We start from the raw sequence: 23031 nt of genomic DNA, 5'->3' as shown, positions 1-23031 counted from the left end.
AGAAATCCTTGCTGAGTGACTTCAAATCACCCAGAAATCTACAAACGTATCTGCCCACTCCTGCTGGAAACATTGTGAAGAACAGCTCAGATAATATTAAGGAATATGAGAAAATTCAAACAAATTCTTAAATTTTGAATCTAAATACTTTTACTTAGAAATAAATTTCACTTCCCCCCAGAAGTGTATAGGAATCCAGACCAGCAGCATATGTATCTACAGCTGTTCTGGAAGTGAACTGATAAAAGGGTGTCTCTACTAGAAGTATTTTTCTAAAGTAAATCAACAATCTGGCTCAAATAACACAACACTGCCTACTATTGAACTCATTCATGTCTCAATGCAGAAATGTACAACAACTAACATACTATATCTGTAACACAGTTAAAATTCAACCAATGACATACTTTCAAATGGGGCAATGGCAGACACCATTTCTTGTATTTTAAAAATAAACTTCTCAAGGGCATTTGACTGAATAAAACTGCTGCAAAATAGGTCCAAACCCAACAGACATTTTATTGCAATTTTCCGTAAGCAGAGAAAGAACCAAAATATTTGATATTTCTAGCTGGCTATTATTTCTTTGTCATAAACTTTGAAGCTCCAGTGCATAGTAATAAATTGTCTAGCCATCTTGTAAAATAGGCAAAAGATTCAGTGCTTTATACATCTTTCTGCTTTTCAATATGTTTCTCTTCTTTTCTTTTCATGTCTGGTAATACATTTTTCCTTGACCTCCAGATCAACTTTCTCCTGATCATATAAACTCTAATCGGATATTTTTAAATGTACAATTCGTGAGTGCTAATGGTAAAGTATGGAACCTACTGCAAGGCATTATATTATAAATATAAAAAGAATAACTTTTAAAATGCTGAAGTCAGTCCTAGCCCGCATTGCACTTCCAGTACACGTGCAAATTTCATGTAAATTAGGAAGTATTATAGGATGGACCGGAGAGAAAGAATGCTTACTGGTTACTGCTCATATGTTCATGTATTGAAACCAGAATATATTCTCTCCACTCTTCCCCAGCTACAAAGAAATCTGATGATCTTTCCCCCCATAAGGGATTAATCCAATATTTGAATGTTCTCTTTGGGTTCTAAAACCAACTCTACAGCAACAAAAGTTTAAAGAGCTCTAAATCTCAAAACATAGCAGTATAAATAAAAATGTAGTTACAAGCACTCTCCATTTTCTTGTAACTTGGAGTGTAGCTAGAGAAACTGTACATTGGCAAACACATCCCAATAACAATAGTTTACAGAATTGTTTTCTTTTGAGCCACTGAAATTTATAGAATGTCTCCACAGGCAAGGGAAGCTCCAGTCTTTGTTGGTGTAACTAGAATTACAACATTCCCATACACAGTGGATGAAAAAGAAGTATGTACAGGTTTAACGGAAATGAATAGGAACATTGATACATCTAGCTCATGACTGTCTATGCTTAGCTACTCACAGCAGTTCTCCAGGGTTTCAGACAGAAATACTTTTTCAGGCCTATCTGGAGATATCAGGGAATGAACAAGGGGCTCTCTGTATGCAAGGCACATGCTGTAACACTGAACTCCAGCCCTTCCCTGGGAATATCACTTCCTGTACTGCTCAGCCTCAAAAGCTCTCCCGAAGGGATACAGATCCAGTCTCAAGTTTTCCCTTGGGGTGTAGAAGTTAGAGGCTCAATTTGGATGTAATAACAAATCATGGTTTGTCAGTATAATAATGTGCAGCAGTAAGATTTGGGCTCGCAGGCACTTGCCTACTCTTCCGTCACAGGTGATGAGAGTTTAGATGCCTCAGCGAACAATAAATTTACAATTTTGTCCAAATACAACTAATTGCAGTTTGCACAGAACATAGTTAGCTCTCAAGGCAGTATGGCAAATCATGGTTTGATCCCGGTATGGGATCCTGGATTGAGGGGAAACTATGGTTTGCACTAACCATAGTTTGCTACATTAAGAGAAATAAACCAAGTATTATTTACCACAATTAGAAGGGGAAGCTTCTAAGTTCCTTCCCAAACATGCAAAGGAAGAGAAGGAGGTTCGGCATCCTACCTGATTGATTGAATGTAGTTTCAATAGTGCTTTAATACAGAGGTTTTCAACCTTTTTGGGTCCACGGTTTCCTTGACCAACTACATACATTCTGTGGCACCCCTGTGGGGCTCAGGAGCCCAGTTATGTCACCCCCTGTCTGCAGAGCTGGCTCCTCAACCTTTTTTGAACCCTTCCTTGTGCAGTGTTCCCTCAGCATCCTCTCTTCTCCCCTCTCCTTGGGAGTCCAGCTGCCACTCCTTGTCTCTGAGCTGCCCCCCCACCACAAAGAGAGGTACATTCTCACACTGCCCCACAGGGGTCTGGGAAGCACCCCTGGGCCAGCCCTAGAGGCACCATTCGACTGGGGAGTTTGTAGCCAGGCTTGCTGCAATGAACAGCTGTGCAAGGTTTTGGGAGGCAGAGATGTGAGACAGCATCAAAGTAGGGATGGAAGGAAAGAGGGACAGAGGCCAGTGTTGCCTGCAGCACCCCGACCAACATTCAAGGCACCCCAGGGTGCCACGGCACACTGGTTAAAAACCACTGCTTTAATAGATTGAAACAAAGATTTAGGGCATTTAAAATATTTCTTCACACAATGCCTATGAACTTAAGGAATTTGCTACCACAGATGTGGTAAATGTATTTAAATGTGGATTAGACAGATTGATGGAGGATGCATCTATCAGTAGCTATGGCTCAAGATAGCTATGTGAAACTTCCAGGTTCATTATACCATTGAATAACTGTTCCTGGCAAACAACAATGGGAGAAGACAATTGACGAGTCCTGCTGCTGGGCTTCTGTAAGCATCCAGCTGGATTGACTGCCTCTCCCCTATGAACTGACCTGGATCATCACTGGAGGCCCTTCTTTGTGTGCCTCCTCCATGAGAGGTCTAGAAGGTGGCTACATGAGAACAGGACTTTGTTGGAGTAGTTCCCTACTTGTGGAATATTCTCCTGAGGGAAGCTCACCTGCCACCTTCATTATACACCTTTAAGGTGCCAGGCAAAAAAGTGCCTTTTCAACCAGCCTCTTTCGTGTGTGTGTGTGTGTGTGTGTGTATGATGGTAGTGGCGACAGGGTTTACTTTGTTTTTCTTATGTGTTTTGTGTTTTTATCTTGTATTTTAATGCTGTGAACTGCCCTGAGAGCTTCAGATGAAGTGTGGATACAAATTTAATAAATAAAATATAAATATAAAAATCATAAATAGCTACTCATTTGTATGTTGCTCAGAATTAAATGAGGAATGCCTCAAGAATCATGTGCCATTTCACCTTGTCTTGGCTATAAAAAGACAAGGGTCAGACATTTAATACACGGGAAAACTGCCCCCAAATGAGTGCTTGGACGCAAGTCAGCTCTTAATTAACATTCTGGTAAAGCATGAACATAAAAGAGTGAAGCATGGGTATATATAAGTGATTTAAAAAATAGATTAATGACACATTGTTCAATTTTATAGGCTTTATGTTCAACAAATCTTAAAAGAAAATGCAAATGGTGTCTATATATGTGTGTGTACATATATATATACACACACAGGCAGGAAAAAACTAACAATAACACACTGTTAAAACCCATCCAGAAAGCCTAAAAAGGAGACAGAATGCCCCAAATGCTACTTCATCTCTTTAAAGTGGTCAAGGATAAGAAATTATTGCAATGATTAGTATCTTCCCTTCCTAAATTTTCCTTTTAGGCACAGTTGGATGAAACACCCTGTAGATTAGGAGGGAAGCAACTATAGCTTAGCATGCATGGGAGAAATGACTTTGCAGCTTCTATTTGCCACAGGGAGCTAACTAACTAGTGGAATTAGATTTTTTTTTTAAGAAAGAAAGAAAGATTAGCTCCACTTCTTTGGGATAAATGCAGTTGTCAGTGCTGCCTGCTGCCTCTCTACTCAACAGAAGGCCTTGATTTGCAATGTAGGAGGACAGATGTTTTATCTGGGAACTTGTCCAGATCTTTAAAACATACGCAGATGCATACACGCACACACGTTCGCACTATTTGCCTCTTTGGTCCATAACAAAGGCTTCAGCAGCATTGAGTCAATATAACAGACAAATTGCGGGATACTTAATACTGTCAGGATCGAGTTCTTGTAACACATGGAAATTCTTACATTTTATCTTCTATATTATTCTATATTTTATATTATTCGCAGAAGCCTCTTTCTCATACACTTGCAATTAGAACTGAACCCACAGTGGTGGCACTGAGGAGACCTTTCACTGGTCCTTTTGACCCTTACAAAAAACATGATAATTTTCTGAGAGTTGCAAATAGAGTTTGCCTACTGTGGAGGGTGAATAGTGTCGAGGGGGAGAAGGGCTGGGCCCCTGTGGTTCAAGCAACCAAGCCAATTCTTCCTGTTTTGCTTCAAGAAAATGAAACCACCCACACAACATGACAAGACTGGAACCATCTGATTGCCTCAATAATGGGGAAGCATCCCTTCTTCCTTCTTTCCTCTCTCTCTCCCAAATCAGGAGCTTCATTTCCTCTCACTGACATTGGCTACGTGGTGCCATAACATGAGGACACTGATAGGTTCAGCTCCCAGAATATTCTGAAAACCAATCAGAGCTGTTTAATTGAAACTATAAATCACAACATTCTTACCTGTGTACCAGTTGCTTGCGACTTACACAAATGGCTGTCTCGTAGTCATGAGTGACACACACTTTATGTGGGCTGCACTTTACCTTCAGGCATGGGTCTTTGGAAGGATCAAGAGCTATTAAAAGCAAGATATAAAGAAATAGTTTAGAAAATTATCTCTCCTCCCTCATTAGCCAAAATAATGAGCCAAGCATCTCATGAGGAAACACTTTTCAGTGTAAAAATGTTTACCCCATTTATCTTCACCACTCTGCAAGAAAGATTATGCTCAGATACAGTCCAATGTACTTTATAGCCATCCAATTAGGATTCAAAGCTACATAGATCTGTTATCCAGGCCCTGTGTTTTAACCACTGCAACATCACAGGTTTTTTGCTAGTTACATACACTTTTGCTTGGATCTGCAGAATCACAGAACTGTTCGCAGCTACATGAATCCACCTCTTGCCTCCCCATGTCACCATTTAAGTGGGACATAACTATTTATTATTAGATCATAGATAGGTACAGAGTCAATAGCAATTGATATAATAAATAAATAAAAAAGTAGTGAAGGTGCCCTACTGCTCAGGGTGAGGAACAGAAACAAAAACAGGTTGCATGAAAAACTAGGTGCCAAATAACAATTCTCCCTGGACTCCAAAATATTTGGCATGAAAAACTGCTTTCTGTATCCATTATGCATTTTTCCTTTGATTTTAACATCCACATCATAATTGATTTTTAAAACTATTTTTAGATAGATCACACAAGATTTTTTTTAAAGAAGAATGCTGCTTAGAATATCACCAGTCTATCATGCATGGAACTCTGGACCGTAGCAAAATGCCACAGTTATCTATTGAAATAACAATTGTACAGCCAGCTACTTAATGATTGCTACTGTGCAGCAGGACATGTAGTGATTGCTCAGCCCCATATAATAGAAGCAATCTTGTATTACTACAATGTGTGATTTCTTGTATTCAGCATAATTCTAAAATCAACAAAAACACAGCATGCCAGATCTAGCTAGTGCCAGCATGACATGCAAATACTAGTGTAGAATAGAGATACTATCATTATTGCAGCAATCACACCTTTAAACATTAACTCACAAAGAATCCAAAAGAACCTTTGAAGTTCTCTGTACACACATGCGGATGACGCTCCATTTGCCAGTTAAATACAATTACACCTGGGTACCCATCTCGGCAGAGCAAGGCAGCACCGATCCAGGATGTAGATTCAAAGGAATTAATAAATGTCATATCGTGGTTAAACTGCAGGCTGTCTTTTTAATTCCACAGAAAGAAAAATAATTACAAATCTGGAATTTTGCCAGGACACAAGGATTAAAACCTTTTCACATCCAAAAAAAGATCTCGAGGGACTGTAAGCAGTCCACTGATGTTCTGCCAACAATTAGATGGGGCTCCTGTGAAAATGTCCCATTTAACTTATGATAAACCTTTTTTGTATGCAGCATGAATATGTGAACATAACAGAAGGGTAGAAGAAGGGAAGTGCCTGAAACTCAAGGGCAGTATTATTATTGGACCAATTTTTGCATTGTTGCTGTCTATCCAAGCTGCTTCAAATACACTCATTCTGTGTGGATACTGAATGCACCAGGCGGGCACGGCATCCTTCTTGCCTGCTCTGCCTCCATTGTCCATGTGTTCACTGTCAGTGTAAGTCTATGAATGCATGGCTGAATGTATGAAAGACTCCTCAGTGCATTCAGAAACTCTTATCACCTCCTGGACAAATGTCTGGACACTGGAAGACACAGCTAGCAGGTGTGCTGATGTCAGCAGGTGTGTTGCTGCTTCCTCCTCACCTGCTGAATGAAGTTATGTAGGATGAAGTCCGTGGGCTTGGACCTGGCTTTCACTTTGAATTGCAGCCATGGGTGGGCAGTGGACAAGTGGGTGATGGGTGGTCTGCAAGCAGGCATTGGTGGTTGTTCTGCCACCCTCCCAAACTGTTGTCTAGTGCAGAAGGCTTAACGTGCTGCAGGTTCTATCAGGCTTTGGGCTGCTCACTCAATGAGAGACAGCAGTATGGTCCTGCTTTCATGTTATTTAGTGAAATTGTGCAGCGTGAAGCAATTGACATTTTATTACTTCATTTATCTTTAAGGTCAGTATTGTTGTCCCTCTGTTGTAGAAGAGGAGAGGGCCCGAGAGTCCGCCCTCCATGGCCTTCTAAAGCTTCATTGTTGAGGTGAGAACTATTGTAATTACACAAACATTTATAAGTTTCTACTACATTTTTCAATACAACTTATTATTTGGAAAAATGGGATTCATGGCATGGAAATGGTTTGTCTTACTTTCAAGCATTTTAGAATGTGCTTCCCCACATTAAGTGCTACACTGAAATCTTTAACTCTTTCTGACACTCTATATAGATTTCTGAGTAAATAAAGAGTGCATAAATTCATGTTCTGATTAACAGAGAGCCATCTTCCAAGAAATTTTAGAAATGCTTTTCTCTTGCTCTAAAACTGTGCAAATAGTATTTCAGAAGAAGTACCACATGCATATTAGCCATGGCATGGCATCCCAGAAGAGTCACACCAATTAATCTAATTACATGTCAATTTAATATGCAGAATAGCTGCACTTTGCCACCTATAATACATATTCACAGCATTTCACAGAGGTGAATGAGTTCCTCACATTGGCTTTCATCTATCCTTAAGGGGGAAACTGCATGATCTCAGATGTATGCTTATGAGGCACAGGGATAAATTATGTCTGACAAGGATAAATTAGTAGTGGATAGAAAGAGGAATGAAACCATTTGAGACTTTGATCATCTGACCCTGTGAGAAATGTTCTGGAGCCAAATCTCATGCAGTAACCATTCTCAAGCCAAGTTTCATTCTGCCACCGCTCAGAAAGACGCCATTCCATCCTTTACTAATATCTTCCCTTTTCTACCTCATTTTTAGCCCTTTAGTAAATATCTACATCAAGCAGGTTTCAGCAGAAAGTTTTGAAGTCATATTGACACAATACACCAGATACTCAAAATTTAGGTAGCATTGGAAATGAGGCGTGACAGGCAATGTAAAATGGAAGGTGAAAGACCAAAAATTTGGTTTACAAACAACTTTGCTCATAAAGAAGTGGAGTTTGATCTGGCTGGTGGGCTGGATCCTTACCTCCCCCAATAGCAAATTTGATAGGAGAGCGGGCCCTCCCATTTGTCAAAACCTGGTGTCAGATGACAACTTCAAAGGAGGTTGCTCTCAGCACCAGTGGAGCTGATTAACACTGATTGCACAGGACCCCTTTGAAGTCTGTTTGCAGGTTTTCATTTAAACCATATCTGCAAAGAGATGGGAAAGTACTCCATTTTCAGGTGTGGCTTGAATTCAAACAATGCCAGCAAGCAGATGTTTTTCATTTCCAATTGCAGGGTTAGCTGGAGACCAAACTGTGGCTGCAAATGGACTTTGAAGGCATGCTATCAAGTCAGGCATAATCAGTCAGGCATTGCAAGTGCCAACAATCAGCTGATAGTGTAAAATGTACATAATCAGTTACTTTGTCATAATGACTATCTTGTATATTGTTGCTGTTTACGCATGCAAACTCTGCCCCCCCCCCCATTTCTAGAAGAACCCATCAGGATGAACTGTTTAAACTGTCAATCCAAAGCAATAATACACAAGGTAGGGTGCTGTTAAGGAATAAATCTAGTAATTGCCAGTGCTAACCTAAACATGCTTACTCAGAATTAAGTCACACTATGTTCAAGGCAGGCTTACCCTTTTGCTTTGGAATAATCTTAATTTAACTCAGTGGGATTTACTTCTGTGTAGACATGCACTGGATTGCACTGAATAATTGCTCCTGTAAGCCCAAAATACACCACCCACAAAGGAGGTTACCCATTACCCATTTGCATAATTTACTGCTCTGAACCTTGTGTCCTTAATGTCAGACTTCACTGGGGTGGGGAATTTTAATTTGTCTCGCTATCACGCATGACTATATCTCACTGAATCACTCCTGATGCAGTGGTGCAGCAAAATTATTGCCCATCAGCAAAGAAGGCTCGTTGCTGCATCTCAACACAAATCACTCTTCAGAGCTTGCATAATTCAATTGGGAGAAGTGTCAGAGATGGGACACGGGCAGCTGTCTGTGGCCCAATGTCTGCTAAATGAAGAGTCTGCTTGCCCTGTTGTTCAGGATCTATTTTATACAGAGATAACTGTTTTGTTGTCCTTAGGAAGTATGATGACTTGCATTCTCAGTACTTGCCCAGCTTTGCTAACCAGAGTTGCCAAGACAGAATAGAATGGGTGGATGGAGAAAATGCCAGCTCTGAAGGAAGAAATGGTTCAACCATTTAAAACAGTGGACTCTTCTGATATGGCCAACTACTGGCTAGTCAAGATTTATTTGAATGAAGTGCCTCATCATGTGGCTCAGCTGTAGAAGATTTTAGAAAAGATGGGGTTATCTAGATCCATTTTAGTGTGGGTTCCAGTCCTGTGAATACTGACTGCACAAATACAGGAGAAGTGTGTGTTTTGGTGTTTAATCAAGAGTTACAGAAAACAAAGGTGCCGCCTGTGTGCTTCCCATGGGTATCTGATTGACCACTGTGAGAACAGGGTGCTAAACTAGATGGCATGATCCAGCAGGCCTGATGTTGTGAAATAGGAGAGCTATTTCCCACTGTCTAGGTTGCAGTGGTATTTATGGTACTTATTGTATAGTGTCATTTAATTTTTCAGGACTCTCAATGGCCAATTCAAAAGGGCAGTATAGTGAGGCTTTGGTTACAACAGGAGAAAGGCTTGGAATTTATGATCTGAGGAGGTCCCATACTAGCTGAACCACACACTTGTCCATCAGTGGAGCATTTCAGTAGGCAATTTTTAAACTTGATCTGCCTGGTTAGCTACATCTCTATTAGCTTTCCTTCCCAGGGAGGCAAAATGGAAGCATTTGAGTCAAGGCACTTGGAGTGGGCACATAAAATGGTGGAGAAAGTATGTGCATAAATAAATACACATGTGAAATATATGAAATACATACACAAGCACAAATGCACACATTGCTTTTATAAGAAAAGGCACTTACTAGAGCAGCCACCAAGTTCCACATTCATATGCACATTAGCAAAGTCTGCAGCTACTCTGGAATAGTTATCTAAGAACCAATCACTGGAACCTTTGTTTGTTCCACATTTCAGCTCAGTTATCACCAATATTAACTTTGCGGATGACTGTCTCACAATTAGCAATTTCCTCAGTCCTCTCCCCAGAGCTGAGTATTGTAGCTGCTCAGTGTTGGCTCAGGTATTTAGAACTACAATAGTCTTCTGCATTAACACCCCTTTGAAATGTAGGCTGGGTAACTGAGCACAACTGGTTCAAGTGTATTGAATATGGTACATTTAGCACAAGTCACTGGAAGTCTTCAAAATAAACATTTTAAAAAGTGTCAATAGTTTTGGCACCTTAACACAATTAAGTCTGTAGGAGAAGGTAATGAGAACGTGGATCAGAAGTTCATTATGGGGTTAAGTGCCAACCTTCCATTAGTTTCCATTAAGGAAACATTTATGTATAATTTGAAGAAACTTGAAAGCACAGGTTCAGCTTAGCTGTAAGAAGAGTTTGGAAACAAAACCCTCTGTTGCTGACTCATCACAGCACTTCAGATTCATTGCTGCATAGCAACATTCAAATTTATCACTTGTCTCCTCTCATGCATAGAAAGAACAATAGCTAAAAATTAGCCAAATAAAAAATGCTTCACCTATACAGTGCTACCTTGGGTTAAGTACTTAATTTGTTCCAGAGGTCCGTACTTAACCTGGAACTGTTCTTAACCTGAAGCACCACTTTAGCTAATGGGGCCTTCTGCTGCCGCCACACCGCTGGAGCACAATTTTTGTTCTCATCCTGAAGCAAAGTTCTTAACCCGAGGTACTATTTCTGGGTTAGTGGAGTCTGTAACCTGAAGCATATGTAACCTGAAGCGTATGTAACCTGCGGTACCACTGTAGTTTAGGACAGATTTCTTTATATTCAAAGTAGCAAAGTACTAGGGCCTATGCAGAATGAACTGGAGAGCTATAACTTATTTATATACTTGAATCATAAATAATTTCCATATCATTATCATGGTAAGCAAATGAACTTCTGATTCTCCTCATTGTTAGGAATGATATGACCAGACTCCAGCTCCCACCAAGCCAATGATCAGGGATAACAGGAAATGTAGTTCAACAATTTATGGAGGGCACCATACTGGATTACCAATTGCTTAGCCAGAATAAGAAAACAAAACAAAACTGTCATACCACCATGGTACTTAGCTCCACCAACTTGGGATGCACAAAAACAAAAAGGTGGTATTTTCTTTCTGATTATTTGAGCATTCAACACTTCCTAGGACTGATAGTACTTCTTTAGCACTTTAAAGGACTATGCCAGGCCACACTTTTAAGAGACAACACCTCAATCCCATCTGCCTTGTGCACAGTATAAGAGACATTTTCTGAAATATGTTAATGATGGATCATGTGCCATTAATCAGTTTCTAGGAGCAGATGCTCATCATCTGTAGGGGAAGGCAACCCATGGGAAAAAGATTAAAGAGAAACAAATCCTGTATTTTGTCATCACAGTTCTTTGTGTCCTAAAGCGTTGAACGTGAAAGCTTTGAAGCGAACAGTTGCAAATCTCGGCACATAAGAAGAAGAGATGGAAGACAAGAGCATGAAGGATTTATTCATGAAGACCTGGCAAGAGAAATGCAAATAAGTGCTATTATAAGGTGGTACAGCAGCTCACAGTGGTGATGTTACATGGATAGTTTCCTTGCTGCACTTCAGTTTTATGAAAGAATAGTCAAAATTTTGCCACGCCACTCAAAGGAAGCGCCCTTTACCACTGTGACTCAGAATTCATTAATTCATTTCCACAGAATTCAAACAAGGCAACGTTTCCACACCCACCCACCCTTCATTTGTATGCTGGTATCAAAGAATCCACCATACCTATATGCTGGAGTTGCATCTACCACGTCAAGATACATAATTTGTAGAAACAATTCTGAGAGACAACAGGGTGTAATATATAATCTAATATCTGAGCAGAAGATTCCTGCAGTGTTTAGAAATTATTGTAAGCTGTCTCTCTCTCTGTGGGTGATTCTCACTAAAACTGACAGAGAAACATAAGGCCATATGTTTGCAAAATGGAGGAATGCACAGACTGTTCTATATTCACTCAGTATAGGATGTGGCGTTTTCTTCAGAAGAGCAGTCTGTTGCTATCAGAAGCAGAGTCATTCCCAATCCAATTTTCGTTTGATTGCATAAGTAGGCCAGGAGTCAAGGCATGTGACTTAATCATTTCATGCAGATTCTTTAATGGGAATATAACCATTGATTTGAAATAAATAAATAAATAAATAAATAAGGTATTCACTTCACTTTTTACTGAAAACGACAGCTCGTTTTGGAAAGACACATTTTGGAAAGACACAGTTTTTATGCTTTTTCTGAGGCCCCAATAGGAGATTTGAATGGTGCCTACTGATTTTTAAACACACAGGTTTGCTTGGCTATGATTACATGCTTATTTTCTGCTTGCCTGTGAAATACAGCAATATTTTCAGTAAAAAAATTAAATGCAGTGAAGCAAAATACTTGTGCTGTGTGTCACATGAACAAGCAACTGGTCTACAGAGTCCTTAACCTGCGACTGACTCCTTTTAATGCAGCTCTCTCACATGAGCAATACTGTAAGTGCTCCAGGAGTAAACTAAAGGCTGAATTCAGTATTCTGCTTGTGCAATGGGATTTCACCTTATCCTCCTCCCTTCTGCAGACATTCTTGCCCCCGGAATCTGCCCAGAGTGTTCCCCAAGATGGGAGGCTGCAGGGGAGGAGGAGGCAAGAAAGGCAAAATGCTGTTGCATGAGCGAATACCCATTCTGCTTGTATATTGGATCCAATCGTACATATGTGTGCAAGTGCTGCGTGCAGGGAGAGGGCAACCCACAGTTTAAGAAACTGTACATGAATTGTGAGGTAGTATGAAGCCCCTCATGGGGTCCCCCCCAAAATCTTGCAGAAATTGCTCTCCTGTGGAGTTGGTTTTGACTGCATCTTTGAGTCAGTTAATATTTTCTTCAACCAACAGGCGTCTGTTACAACTATGGTTTTTTAATACTTTTCTTCTGCTCAGAATGGAAGGAGCTCAGAATATTAAAATGTGTATTCTCTCTTGGCTTGGGAACTGTTGTTTTTTTCTTTTTTTGGTGCCCTTTTGTGATTCAGAACTTGTGTAGCAGCCACCCTTCCATAGCTTCATCCCAAAGCTCTGTGGTAATGTTTAAAGAATGGGCACCATATGGGTAGTGCCAGTTGTACAAATCTTTCCCATACAGCTGCCATTCATCTGGTATCAGGGTGTATGTGTGCGTGTCTGTTTTGGGACTACAGAAAAGGGAATTAAAAGAATAAAAATAACACCTCCCCTGAAAAGGTGAACTTTCTTTTTCTTTGGTGGGAGCATAGAGTTTGCCAGGCCTGTGAAATTTCACTAAGCTGACCAAGATGAAACAATACAAATTTTCACAACAGATGAGAGGAATTAAGAACATTTCACAGGAATGTCATGGTTGGGAGCAAGTTTAAAGTCAAGGTCAACAACTCACTTGATATAGAGTTTCTATGGCTACCAAAACCTGCTGAGAGGCCACACTGGCTGAAAGACAGGCAAAAGGTCAGCTAAACCCAAGGCAAGATTAAAAGATTCTTCCATCTATGTACAGTGTTTCAAATTCCTGTCCAAAGCCAAGCTATCCAAGCAAATTTCTGGCTTCAAGTATTAAAGGGTGAAATGCAGGGAGAGTATCTTCTTTCACTGTTTTCCAGCTGACCTTTTGTTATTCATAGCTTTCTAAGCCCCTTATTAAATCTATAAATCCTCTGCAGCTCGTTCTCAGAGCTATCGAAATAATTGGGAAGTAAACGCCAACAACTGTACTAGGTCCTTAACAAACTACCAACCAGAATTTGTTATAGGTAGGTATATAAATAAATAAATAAATAGAAACACATACATACACACACAATGTGAGCTGCATTTCAGACCCCTACTTGTCTTGCCTTCTTATGATCCAGAGAGCAGAACATTTTGCTATGAATAATACAGGCTGCTCTGTCCCTTACCTATTGCAAAATGAGTAACTTAATACAAATCATTGCTGGACAAAGAGCTAACAACAGTGCTTGAACTACTTTCCCATTATATTTCATGCTTATATATAGGTGCTATAAAGACAGACATAAGACCCGAGAGAAATTTTTTTCAAGTAGAAATCCTTTGGAGGGCTCGCATATTAAGAGTATATTGTAGCTCTAGGATATGTTTTAAACACACAACACAGCAAATCTATTCTTCATACATGTGACGGTGGTAACAAATAAATACTCCCAAAAGCTTTCTGCGATAGAGGCACAATTCTACAGAACTTTATAACACACTTGCAAGATGATTTATGAACTTGATTTTGCTTCACAGGCATCCTTTTATTAAGAAAATCCATCCAGCTCACAACGATACAGTATAGCTTTTCTTTAAAAGCCGGCAATCAAAGGTAATATGGCATTATGTAAACACTCTCTGTTTTCAATATTGCCCTACTGTAACTAGCATGATCACTCCAAAGCAAAAGGACTTTTATATAATGAAATGTCAAGAACAGTTGCCTCAAATAATCCCTTTGAAATTGTTCTTGGTGTAAGACAAAGAAAGAACATCTGTTCAGAAATGACTGAAGGAAAATAATGTTACACACTCCCCATTTCCCTGAGATCTGAGACGTTCCAGGAGCAACACTCCTCGGGTTTGGCTTCCTTTTTGGAGAAAATATTATCAGGAGCTTATGGCATTTTTTGTAATAACTGATTTCTTAATAAATATACAACTAGAAATTAAGTGGAAGCAAGCAGCATACTCACCCCCAGTAGGCACCAGACCTGCTACCTCATATCAGACCCCCAAGGTAAAAAAAAAGGTAAAGGTAAAGGACCCGTGGATGGTTAACTCCAGTCAAAGGCGACTATGGAGTGCGGCGCTCATCTTGCTTGAGGCTGAGGGAGCCAGCGTTTGTCCACAGACAGCTTTCCAGGTCATGTGGCCAGCATGACTAAACCGCTTCTGGTGCAACGGAACACCATGACAGAAGCCAGAGTGCACAGAAATGCCATTTACCTTCCCGCCACAGCGGTATCTATTTATCTACTTGTATTGGTGTGCTTTTGAACTGCTAGGTTGGCAGGAGCTGGGACAGAGCAATGGGAGCTCACTCCATTGCGGGGATTCAAACTGCCAACCTTCTGATCAGCAAGCCCAAGAGGCTCAGTGGTTTAGACCACAGTGCCACCCACATACCCAGTGTGTCTCAGCGCTCATGACCAGTATGTCTCAGTGCTCACAACTAGCTTTCAGCTTTTACTCTAGTTCTATTTGGGGATTGAAAATCACATGCACACTACAGTACATCATAGCCCTCCACAAGCTGAAGGATGAAGGTCTGAAGTGGGAGTCTCCTGTATTTGTGGAAACATCCAATGTATTTAGAATGTTGTAGGTGGTGTGTCTGAACGGGTGGGGCTTGGCAACACACCCTTCGTTGGCATCTGTTGGTCTCGAGAGACAATGGAGGTGTGCACATTTGGGGGTGAGGTCAAGCTGTTGGATGGTTCCAGCACCTGCTGTGGCTGTAAAGACCAATGCGGGAGAGACATGTTTTGTTGCAGCTGGGGCAGATGATGGTTGTGCTGCTGCAGATGCACCATGGTGTTTCTTCCCCATGCTCCTCCCAGCAGTCATTTCTCAACTGGTTGCTGCTACGGATGCACGATGTGACTGCCTGTCTCCTTGGCACCACACCCTTACTCTCAGGTGATGGGGCAATGGGGGTGTGACTTACAGCTTGGTGCAGTAGGCTATCTTTCAGCCATGCAAAGAGGTTTCTACAGCTGCCCCACATCTCCCCTCTTGAGGCAAGCAAGAAGCATGATTACAAACGCACTCAAGGAGGCCACAGAGCAGGGTCAATGAAGACTGTGGCCTGGGGGTTCACAAAGCTGGATTTGGGGCTGCATTTGGCGCCAGGACTTAAGGTTCCCATCCCTGCCCTACAGTACAGCTCTGCATTGTGTATATTGCCATCTTGCCCACATAGAGCAACTAATGCAAATGGACATCTTATGAGTTAACAAGAATAAGTAGGTGAGAAAATCCCTGTCACTGAGAAACAGTCTCTAAAAATGGGAAAGAAACAGACACTATTTATTATTATTTACTTATGGTGAATCACATGTCTGTCAAGGGCTGTTTGGCTCAACTTTCCCCTCAATCTAGTCTGGAATCTGTGAACAATATATTAGTTATCTGTGTGGCTTATTGTGTCCCAGAGTACTCAGGCAGCCAGGAAAAGCTGTGTGAGAAATAAAAATACAGTCTGAAAACAAGTAATATCAGCAGAGTCTGAAAATGTCAGTCAAAAGAGTTGCAAAGGCATGTACCCCAAACTAGCCAAATATATGGGGTCCCAGTCCCTATAAAAGCTCTTAAACAACTCCCCTTTGTTTGGGTAGGTCCTCCACAGAAGCTGATGTAGGAAAAGTTTACATTGCCTTGGTGAAAAAATAAAAGCTGATCAGAATACTGGTGGTCTTGAGAAAAATGTCCCCCTGCCCAGTCTATTTGTATTTATAGCCAAATGAATCCTGACATCTTTGGGAGGACAATGATAAAAAAAGATGAAATGCCCAATTAAAATGCTATTAAAATCCAATGTTATAACCTTCATGGGAGCAAGACCTACATATAGCAATGGCAGTGACAAAGAGGGAACAGAACCCTTAAGACCAAACCATTAATCCTTTGTCCTAACAAGCATTCAGCAATGCAGTCAATAGTTATTCAAGATAAAACATGTTTTTAATGCCTTTTAGTAAGTCAAGACATTGCCCTGATTACAGTTTACATGGGGCTTGATGAAGAAGTAATCTAAAGATCTCAATAGCAATGTTACAGTATACTGTATATTGGTTGTTGGTTTTTTTTTTTTTACAAAATGCTATTTAGTAGCACCAATTAGAGGAAAAAATAAGTTCCATATAAGTTAGTTTTTGTATGTTTCTTCTACAAATCCTGGTATAAACCACCCTGCTTCATTAGTAAAAGAAACTCTCAGTGCCCCTCCTGCAGCACATATACAGTGGTACCTCGGGTTAAGTACTTAATTCGTTCCGGAGGTTCGTTCTTAACCTGAAATTGTTTTTAACCTGAAGCACCACCTTAGCTAATGGGGCCTCCTGCTGCTGCTGTGCCGCCGGAGCACAATTTCTGTTCTCATCCTGAAGCAAAGTTCTTAACCCAAGGTACTATTTCTGGGTTAGCGGAGTCTGTAACCTGAAGCGTCTGTAACCTGAAGCGTATGTAACCCGAGGTACCACTGTACTGTAAAGAGAGAGGCTCTGATTAACACTCTCCAGCTCATTGTTGCATATAGAAATGGCTCTAACTAATGTATGATCATGGATATGAATGCTTCAGACACACGAAGGAATTAATTTCAAGTAAGTAAACTTCACATTGTAAAAAATAAAAATAAAATAGAGGGTGGTATGCAACTAAGTTGTCCTGTTAGCACAAGGAGTATTGCTAGTCCAATGAGACTCCTCCCTCTTGCTGCACATACCTCATACGTCCCCCAAATCTGCTCTGGAGGGTTGGAGGAACCCTTAGAAGAGAATTAGGGGGCATGTGGAGGGAGTAATCCTTTGGCTAATGGGACCCTGACTCAGCAGTACGTTGAATACAACCTAGACAGACTAAGTTGTTGGGTTACTCATTTTCTTCTGCAGCATGCTTTGTTTTATATAAACTATAGCATATGAACAGTAAGAAAGAGAGGGAAAATGCACTTATTTTATTTACATTGGCATTTCCAAAATAACCTTTCACTGTTGAAGTATGAAGGTGCTGATGGATATCCACGCTAAAGATACTGTAAAAGGACTGGGCAGATTTGCTTCCCAACTGTGATAAGAAACCTAAGTAATAACAGCCTGTTTGATAAAAGGTATATGAGAGGCAGCTATAAAAGGTGATGGCTATAAAACACCAGGCTGGATGCCTGAGATAAACACAATGAATATGACAAATATACAGCCCTGAATTTCACGCTGATATGAACATTTATGTGCATTAATAATATTAATGTTTTCAAGAATGCAAATGACATCCAAGCAATCTATGGACTTACTGAGAATACATGCACCTTGCAAAATTGTGGTCCTTTTTTGTCTAAGTAATCAATGTGTGGCACACACTTCAGTTTATCTCATGAAGAGTCACATCTTCCTCACATCCCGAAAATTAATCAGCATGTCAAAACAGAAAAGTAGTGAACAAGGCTCAGAGGAAACACATTGTATGCAAGCGCACCTGGATACAATGAAACAAGTTCCTTGTCTCCAATAACAAGACATGAATCACCAAACCAGTGGCGTATGATGTCAAGCCGTTGAAAAGAGCCCAACTTTCAGAACAGAACTTTGAAAACAATTGGATGGCCTGATTTCTGCTTTGAAGTTATCTACATTCAGTGGGTTGCAATCCAATCCTACTATTTCACTTGCACAGCAGACCTGCTTGTGCCACGGGACTTCCCCTTTCCTCACTTCTCATCTGTGCACCCTCAAAAACTGCTTCAGGGGGTTGGGAGACCCTCCAGAGCAGGATTCAGGGACACACAAGGAGAGGAAGTCTGATTGCTCAAGCAGAACTCTGTTCACACAGCATTGGCTAAAACCCCATGTACAGTGGTACCTCAGGCTAAGTACTTAATTCGTTCCGGAGGTCCGTTCTTAAACTGAAACTGTTCTTAACCTGAAGCACCACTTTAGCTAATGGGGCCTCCTGCTGCCGCTGCACCACCAGAGCACGATTTCTGTTCTCATCCTGAAGCAAAGTTCTTAACCTGAGGTAATATTTCTGGGTTAGCGGAGTCTGTAACCTGAATCGTATGTAACCTGAAGCGTATGTAACCCGAGGTACCATTGTATTTGTCAGAGGTTGATGGGTAACTGATGGATCTTGCTTTCTCTGCAGCTGTCTTTTTGTTTAATTGTACAAACCTTAGCCCTTCAGTGTTCCAAGATGGTTAACAGATTATGTAAAGCAGATTTACACGAAAGTGCAAAAACAGTAGAATAAAGTCATACAGCCCCACCCTATTCATGTTTACTAAGAAATAAGTCAAATAGGTCATACTCCCATGTAAGGCTGAACAGAATTGCTGCCTTAATTTGTCTATTAAATCACTGTACTGCAACTATCAAGTTAGTTGGAAATGCTACTTTTTGAAAATGCAACAAAGAAATACAATAGCATCTATTGCAGTATATTTTAGCTTTAAAACGAAAGGATGCAACAAGGATGAGGTTTGAAATGCAAACATTTAACGAATGGATGCAAAGACCATTCTTTTTAGACTAATAATCTATAATCTGACATCTGTAGCATCTTGGTCCCTTAAGTCCCAGTTGCTGTCTGTGAGAGTTAATTTGTTCTTGGATGCTTCTCCCTCTATGGCAGCTCTGCCACATGTCCTGATAAGCTCAAGGCCAAACTCTGTTTGAAACTAAATAGATTTGAAACAAGGTCAGTGGTTGGCTGTTTACCCAATTATTAACTCTGCAAAGTATGGAGAATACAAATGAGGAATTACTTAAAAGGCTGGAGTTTAAGCCTGTTCCTCATGTCAGAGCCTTTTCATACCGGTTTGTCTATTTCTCTAAGCATGAGCTTCATTTTCATATTTTAAGATATGATTCTCAAGGGTACATGCATGTTTTTAAAAGCTTGCCATATCACTTCATGCCCTGAAGGGGGCTCTGTGTAGAATCATGTTGCTTCATTGTGTCTTGCATGCAACCCTACCTACAGAATTCAGGACTGACATGTTGGCATCTGAGTTAAAAGAGCTCCACATATGCATCCTCTAGAACAGGTATCTTCAACCTTTTCACACCCAGGAACTAGGACTTTATGAAAAAACAAACATGCATTTGGAGGTCAATTTTGTAATATTTTACCATACACCTGCATGGTGGTAGTGCTCTTGTTACAACCCACCTTGGATCAGGCCACAAAATGGCGAGTCCCAACCCACCAGCTGAAGACCAGTGTTCTAGAAGACAGTAGCCTTGAGCAACAGCTATCAGTTTAAGTTGACAAATATTAATCCAGACCTTTCCCTACATACCAAGGCTTTCAGAGCAGACCACTTTCATTGATAGCTGTATGTGCAGATACCTGGACTAGGGCTAATATGAGAAGCAACCCTAATAATAACATAGAATCCCATGGAATTTAAGAGACTAACAATTGTATTGTAACATAAGCTTCCCTGGGCTAGACTCCACTTCATCAGTCATAATAAAAATCATTTGAGATGACTCCTCTACACCCCACAATGTTGCTGAAGACAGTTATGATAATTATATGCTTCTGATGCTCCATTAAATATGATGCGCAGGGCATGGTCTGACCAAAGTTTGGTGCTTCTAAACCCCATTGATATGAATGCTAGAGATTAAAGCACATGCCTGAGCTTCCTTTGAAAACCAAACGAGTTACATGTACCTACATTTGGTCAGACTGCGGTACCATTCTTTAATTAGCAACTACAATGATTATTAGGAGACATGAGCTAACAAAAGCTGTCTTTTGAGATTCCCAGCCATGACACAATCCTAATCGGACACTGGAGCCAACTCCAGGGGGCCGTGGGTGCTTCAGCACCCACATTAATATCTTGATGGGGACTAGGCTCCCTCAAAGTCAATGAGCAAAGTTGAAGCCCATTGTTGTGGGCACCCACAATCTTTGGTGTGAGATGGAACCTATGTAACCAGACAACTAAGATTGCAATGCCTGACTGAGCTATATTATACTAAGAACAATGGTAGTCATGCTGGCCCATAAGAAATCTCCCCCAAAGCAGCATTAGATCCATACCTTTGTTAGGCCAATAAAAATGTCGTAAGATAATGTTCAAAAAAGGGAGAGAGGAGAGTAAGGCTTAGGCATTGGCCTAGATTGGGTCAAACACTAACACATTCTCCCTAGCCTGACTCAGTCAGAAGAGGGGAGAACATGTGGTGGAGCAGGCTTAAATACAGTGGTACCTCAGGTTACAGATGCTTCAGGTTACAGACTCTGCTAACCCAGAAATAGTACCTCGGGTTAAGAACTTTGCTTCAGGATGAGATCAGAAATTGCATGGTGGCAGCGCGGCGGCAGCGGGAGGCCCCATTAGCTAAAGTGGTACCTCAGGTTAAGAACAGTTTCAGGTTAAGAATGGACCTCCAGAACGAATTAAATTCTTAACCCAAGGTACCACTGTAGTCTGATCTCTACTTCTCCTCTATAGGGCAAATCACCCCTAAGCGGTTGCTCACGTCACTCCTGTGGAAGAGTTCATCTCTCCTCCTTTCATTTTTTTTTAAAATAATTTTTATTAACAATTTTTTGTTTAAATCACAATGCCAATAAAACAATACAATATAACATCTTTTAACATAGATCTTTTCACTTCTTTGGACTCCCTCGCATCTCCCGCTCCTGCGTTCCTGTTTATAAAATTTTATTCAACAAATTTATCCCCTTATTTCTAATCTTAATATCTAATTTTCCAATGTTATATCTCTAATTTTGACTATCATTTTATTCAAGTCTTAAAAGGTTTAAATATAACCTACATCTTCCAAGTTTTATCTTTTCTTAAATTTATCTTATCTTCATAATTCACTTCATCTAACTCAATGGTGCCAAGTTGTTTATACTCTAGCATCCTTCTTAACATTCATACAATTTGCAATATTTTTGTAAATAAATCTTGAATTTCTTCCAATCTTCTTCCACCGTCTCCTCTCCCAGGTCATCTCTCCTCCTTTCAGGGGAGGAAGGTGTGGCAAATGTGCTGCCCTCCCCAACCCCATACAGGGAAGGAACAGAAATGTCATAAGGCAGTGTGCAAACTTTCAAGTTGCGGATAATTCTTTATAACACTAGATGTTTAAAAAGGTTAAGGGTGGGAAGGGCAGGGAAAGGCTGCAGCTGCAGCTGCTACTTAGCTGTTCATGTCTGCATCCATATCTGGTAAATTTTAAAATGTAGTGTGGGATGAGCTAGCAGACATTCAAATAAGGCGCTTTCAGGAGTTTACAAGTTTCATGTTGCAATACTTGAGCAAATTACTTGGGTTATATAATTTTTTTCATTGTTCTTAAATAAGAGAGGTGTGGGAGGTGCTAGCAGGCATTCAAATGAGCTGCATTCAGGTGCTTGCAAGTTTCATGTTATAATACACTGTAACTGGAATAAATTACTTTGGTTATATAGTTTCTTTGTCATTCTTAAATAAGAGATCCTAACCAGAGCTACAATATAGCTCTGCAGTAGCCATTTATATCGTTATATCTACTGAAAACATATGAACCACATGAATGTTTAATTTCCAGATTTGCATGCAGACTATGTCTCCCGGGGGGGGGGGGCGAGCCCTCATTAATAAACCTGAGCCCATTATGATTTGCTGAAAATTAAGCAACAAATTATCAAGCTTATGAATCTGAACTTCAGCAGGAATAATAAGGCTGTTTCCTAGTAAACACCACAGTCCCTATGAGCTTTTGAAAATTCATATCCCTAAAGGCTGAGTCACATATGCGGAGTGGAATTGCATAGGGAGTTGACAAGCTATGTGGTATAGTTATTACTGTGCCTGTAATTCCCATTCAGGGAATCAATCTTATACATCCAAAACACACTAAGAATTACAAAAGCAATTAGGTATAATGATAGGTTGTGTTATATTTTCAACTACATTCAGGGCAACTGTAATATTTCACCTTCTTTCAATGGTGCTTTTCTGGTTATGGCCCTCTCCTTCTAACTAAATAGTGAGAACAAAATTGGTGGTCTTCACATGCTTTTCACCTTGTTAGCATCTAATAGAGGTGGTTACTCAGTCCTCTTGGGAAAGCAGTATAGCATAGCTTCTAGTCTCACTGGGCAGGGAAAGCATCTTGAACTGTTACTTTTTGTCTATGCCATAAATATGCAGCACAAGTCTCTTGTAACGTATGCAACCTCACCGGGAGTAGGGAATCTCCAGAGAACCCAACACAGAAACTGAGTGAAGAACGAGCTCAATCTAACTAGCAAGGAAATAGTCCAAAGAGAGGATTAGGCTTCAAATGGGGAAGTATCCAGCCAATTTGCCAG

At 40.4% G+C, this 23031-nt stretch overlaps 1 protein-coding gene across 1 annotated transcript in view; it reads right to left on the bottom strand.

Annotated features, from left to right (window-relative positions):
* The window catches only part of SPOCK1 (SPARC (osteonectin), cwcv and kazal like domains proteoglycan 1), a 410736-nt gene that overhangs the window by 161747 nt on the left and 225958 nt on the right, over positions 1-23031 (bottom strand). Inside the window, 1 exon segment of the mRNA XM_083728616.1 lies at positions 4688-4802. Coding sequence (XP_083584742.1) covers positions 4688-4802 — 115 coding nt within the window.

Source organism: Podarcis gaigeae, assembly GCF_964106915.1.
Source record: "Podarcis gaigeae genome assembly, chromosome: 2".
Lineage (NCBI taxonomy): Eukaryota > Metazoa > Chordata > Lepidosauria > Squamata > Lacertidae > Podarcis > Podarcis gaigeae.
Note: the sequence above shows the minus strand (reverse complement) of the source record. Positions and strands in the feature narration are given on the sequence as shown.